This window comes from Loa loa, assembly GCF_000183805.2.
Source record: "Loa loa unplaced genomic scaffold supercont3.163, whole genome shotgun sequence".
NCBI classification, from domain to species: Eukaryota; Metazoa; Nematoda; class Chromadorea; order Rhabditida; family Onchocercidae; genus Loa; species Loa loa.
The window spans coordinates 64,123-68,322 of record NW_018108343.1 but is presented as its reverse complement, the minus strand read 5'-3'; the positions used below and the strand labels follow the sequence as shown (position 1 = coordinate 68,322).

Below are 4,200 nucleotides of genomic sequence, written 5' to 3'. Positions count from 1 at the left end.
AAAAAAAAAAAAAAAAATACTTTATCAAAAGTTTAAGTAAGTAAGTTAGTAATAACTTCATCATTCTTTTAAAAACAACATTTAAAATAAAATCAAACAAAGTACTATTATTATTGATCAATGACATCATTGAAAATAATTTTTAATAACAAATTAAACATGTTATTATCATTTAAAATTGTAAGAAAAATCAAATGAATTAAAAACAAACCGGATTTGAATATCCGGAAATTCCACAATAATTACTTTTAATTATAGCAAACAGGTAAAATTTTTTGAAAATGGTAAAAATAATCTATTTATTGCTAACATGAAAATTATTTTCTGGAAACCAAATATATAATTTTGGTAATAATTTAGATATTGAATCGGAAATGATTGGCCTAATGTTACACGGAAAATGACTGTCATCTAGTATTCAGGAAATGCATAATAAAATTCAATCAAAATTGCTTAAAAGAATTTTTAGATGAAAATTAATTCCACAAAAAAATTTTTTAGTTAATTTTTTTTTTTTCATTATGAGCCAAGCATGATTGATTTCGATTGAAGCCAAGTAATCTCTTACCATATTGAATTGTTATTTTGATGCATTCTTCCTCACTTCATCTATCATCATATATATCTAATCTTATCATAATGCATGCTATTTTGGTGTTCTCTTCATCTATCATCATATATCATTCATATCTACTAATCTTATCATAATACATGCTATTTTGTCATATCATAATGAATATTATTAGATATCAATTATCACTGATGTGATAATAGATGAAGAGAGCATCATAATCATTGGAAATAAGATCACTTCGAATTTTATATCGAATGACCAGTTTTGAATTAGAAGTAAGCATTAGCTGAGAAATTCATTAAATTAAACAATATTGATATAAAATTTAAAGGAGAAAAAAGATAGCAATTCAAATTTATAAATTTCATATAAGTTCTGATATTATTCATTTTCAATTTTAGGCAAATTTAAGCTATGAAACAACATGTGACAGCCGGATTGTTTATTATAATTAATTAATTACACTATTCATGACCATTTAAAACGAATGGATATATTGGGACGTGGACATTGGTTTTTCATAATGAGTGCGTAGTTTGGAACTGGGCCGTGCTTTGGTGCTTGAGCGCGGGACTTTGCGTGGTGTGCGTGAGACTTCACGTGAAATGTTGCACAGGAGTTGACCTTTAGTTGACCCAGTTATTTGAGAGGTTTCCAAGAAATGGTCGAATTCATATGAGGATTTACTAGCTTGGAAAATGTTCGTTCTGACTTTCTACTTTCGGAAGACCGGATTTCAATTTCCCGTTTCTTCCTGGAAATTCCTGAAAGTTATCCGGAAATATATCGCAGGCTAACAGTGTCATGAGCAGTGGGGGCATTTTATAAAGGAAAAGCAAAACAAAGTTACTTCTGGTCTTCTGGAATTTGGTGTAATTCATAAATTCACAAAAATTTCAAAATTTCTAGATCCCTTTTTGATCGATTTTAGATTTTAATACTTCGATATATCGTTTTGAGTAGCAATGTTGGTACGCCGCCTTACAGACTTCTTTGGTTACGTTGGATATGAGAGTTTGGCTTACCGTGCTTTCAGTAAAGGTATAATCCTGTTCCATAAATAGGCAGTTATCTGCGATAACTTAGCATCTTTCACCAGCGAAACTCAAACTAGTTTTTTTTTTGTCCGAAACTTTAGTCGGATTTCCAGGATTTGGTATGTCGGAGAGTGATGATGTAATAACATCAATGGCATCACTAGAAAATGTCTTCCAAGAGATAGAAAATCCAGCATCAACAAAAAAGTGGAATGTGGACATTATTTCAGCTGTAAAAGCTTTAATTCCGGAGGTAATATTTTTCAAACCTTATTTTTATTTGGCTCATTTGTTTGATTCAATATTAATGATGGTCCTTAATTGTCTGATTTATCTGCCACTCTAATTAAAAACGCTTTTGAATCCGTTGGAGTTGTTAATACATAGATTTTTATCACTTTTTTCTAACTCCATAATGCTCAGGGAGTTGTTTTCTAATGTAAGCATTAGCGTTCCTGGAAGTACTTCAATTGTGAAAATTTAAGAATGTCACCATTTAAGGTAACTAAGTACCAGTTAGTTTCTTATAGATTATGCAGTGCTTTTAAATGATTAGTTAGTAATCAGCTTACCTATAAATTTGTAATTCTGTAATCACGAGTATGTGTCTACAGTTCTTAGCTAATGGTTCATTATTAATTTTAGATTATTTCTTCCGCAGAAATGGAAAGGAAATGTGTTTATTTTAAGAAGTTATCGGAAAATGCCCATATCCCAACTTACGGATCAGAATGGGCAGCTGGAGCTGATCTCTACAGTGCTTATGACTGTGTGATACCCGCAAAGGGTGATTTTTTTCATCTACTAGCTAAAAATTCGACCCTCATCACTGATGACTGATATCATTCCTTAACTAGTATTTACTTCATTATTAATACTTCTTGCTTATTTACAAAATGGTTTCTCAAGATTCTCCACTTAAAAGAACACTTTTGTAGATAAAGCTTCTGTTGGGACAGATCTGCAAGTTCAAATTCCACGAGGTCATTACGGTAGAATAGCGCCACGCTCAGGTCTTGCTGTCCAAAAATTCATTGATGTAGGTGCCGGAGTTGTTGACTCGGATTATAGGGGTCACCTTAGTGTGGTGGTTTTCAATTTTGGTACCGAAGATTTCCATGTAAGTTTACAAAAGTAATTATCGAATAAAAAAAGGGCGATTTTTTATTAGCTCATATTGCGCAACATAACATCATTTAATATTATTTTGAAAAAAATGGTATACATAATGAAATTGGAAATTTTTAGGTAAAAAAAGGTGATCGAATAGCCCAATTCATCTGTGAGAAAATTTCTCACTGCGATTTCATCGAGGTGAAATCACTAGACAAAAGTGATCGTGGTACGGGTGGATTTGGTTCAACAGGTGTATAATATTTTAAATACAACATATATGCCGAATTAGAAATTCCAACATAATATTTTACTCATTAAACTGCAGTTGTTTTATTTTGTCAAATAATTGTTTTCTATTTTAAAGTTTTTGCATTTCCAGATGTCTATATATCTCTCCCTTTTGTTCATGGTATTTTAATTAAATTTATACCTTTTATTGACTTTGAGATAAGTACTTTTACCAGATATGGTTCAAATAACTTCATTAAACGTTGTTTGTTTATGTTGGCGTTATGAATGATAATTTCTTAGCAGAAACTTTTTGGTGAGAATGATTACGCGGGCCTCATTTTAATAATCTTTAAGATTAAGTTACATACTTATTTGGTCTCATCACGTCCTTGTATTTTTTTTTCTTTTTTTGAAAAAAGCAAGTGGCATATTGCTGTTTAGCAGTTATGTTAATGCTTTTCAAATATTTAATTTGTTGTCTTGACAACTTATTTGCCCATGCAGAGTATGTGCTTATTGTTTTTTCTCTTTTTTGCACAATATATTTCGCCTTGTAATTTTTCATCACAGCATTAAAATGTAAGACATTTCTTTGCAGTTTATTAAATATTATGGACAAGAACGAATAATTTAAAAAAAAAAAGAAAAAAATCAAGGGATAAATCAAATTTGATGCACTGAGACTGACTACTTTCCCTTTTCCTTTCATTTTGCTGGGAATCAACAATCACTTTCTGTAGTTTGACTGCTGCTGCTACCAGCTCACACATTTACTTTACGTGAATAAAGTTCAATTTACTTAGCCTTAGATAGACAATTGAAGTGAGAATTGGACTAAATGGATTATTAAACATCAATCTGATATGCTGAAATACTGTCACATATGAGATTTTCTCCACTTTCCCTCTTGTTTTCTTAGAAATATTATGAGAAGTTGCTAATGCTTACGAAATATGTTTTGTGCTCCTGTGAAAATTTTAGGAGTTCTAATTTGATCAATTAGTCAATTAGTCATCATCGGTAATTATGATAACAGATTAAATCAGAATAAGTCTACATATCTAAGATATCTCTTATGCATACTAAAACATACAATTGCATAATGAAACATAATGTTTATTTGTTTTTAGTTTTGTTTATTTCTGTAATTTATACAAAATGAAAATATATATGTGTGTGTATATGTGTGTGTGTATGTGTGTGTATTTGTGTGTGCGTGTGTTTGTGTGTGTGTATGTGTGT

The 4,200-nt window shown here is 30.5% G+C and overlaps 1 protein-coding gene across 1 annotated transcript; it reads left to right on the top strand.

Moving 5' to 3' along the window:
• Window positions 1–1,402: 1,402 nt before the first annotated feature.
• On the top strand, window positions 1,403–3,026 carry LOAG_13155 (dUTP diphosphatase). Its single transcript, XM_020448653.1, has 5 exons — window positions 1,403–1,615; window positions 1,725–1,864; window positions 2,257–2,398; window positions 2,550–2,731; window positions 2,860–3,026. The coding sequence occupies exons 1-5, from the start codon at window positions 1,540–1,542 to the stop codon at window positions 2,983–2,985; spliced, it is 666 nt and encodes a 221-aa protein (XP_020301222.1). The 5' UTR covers window positions 1,403–1,539; the 3' UTR covers window positions 2,986–3,026.
• The last annotated feature ends 1,174 nt before the right edge of the window (window positions 3,027–4,200 follow it).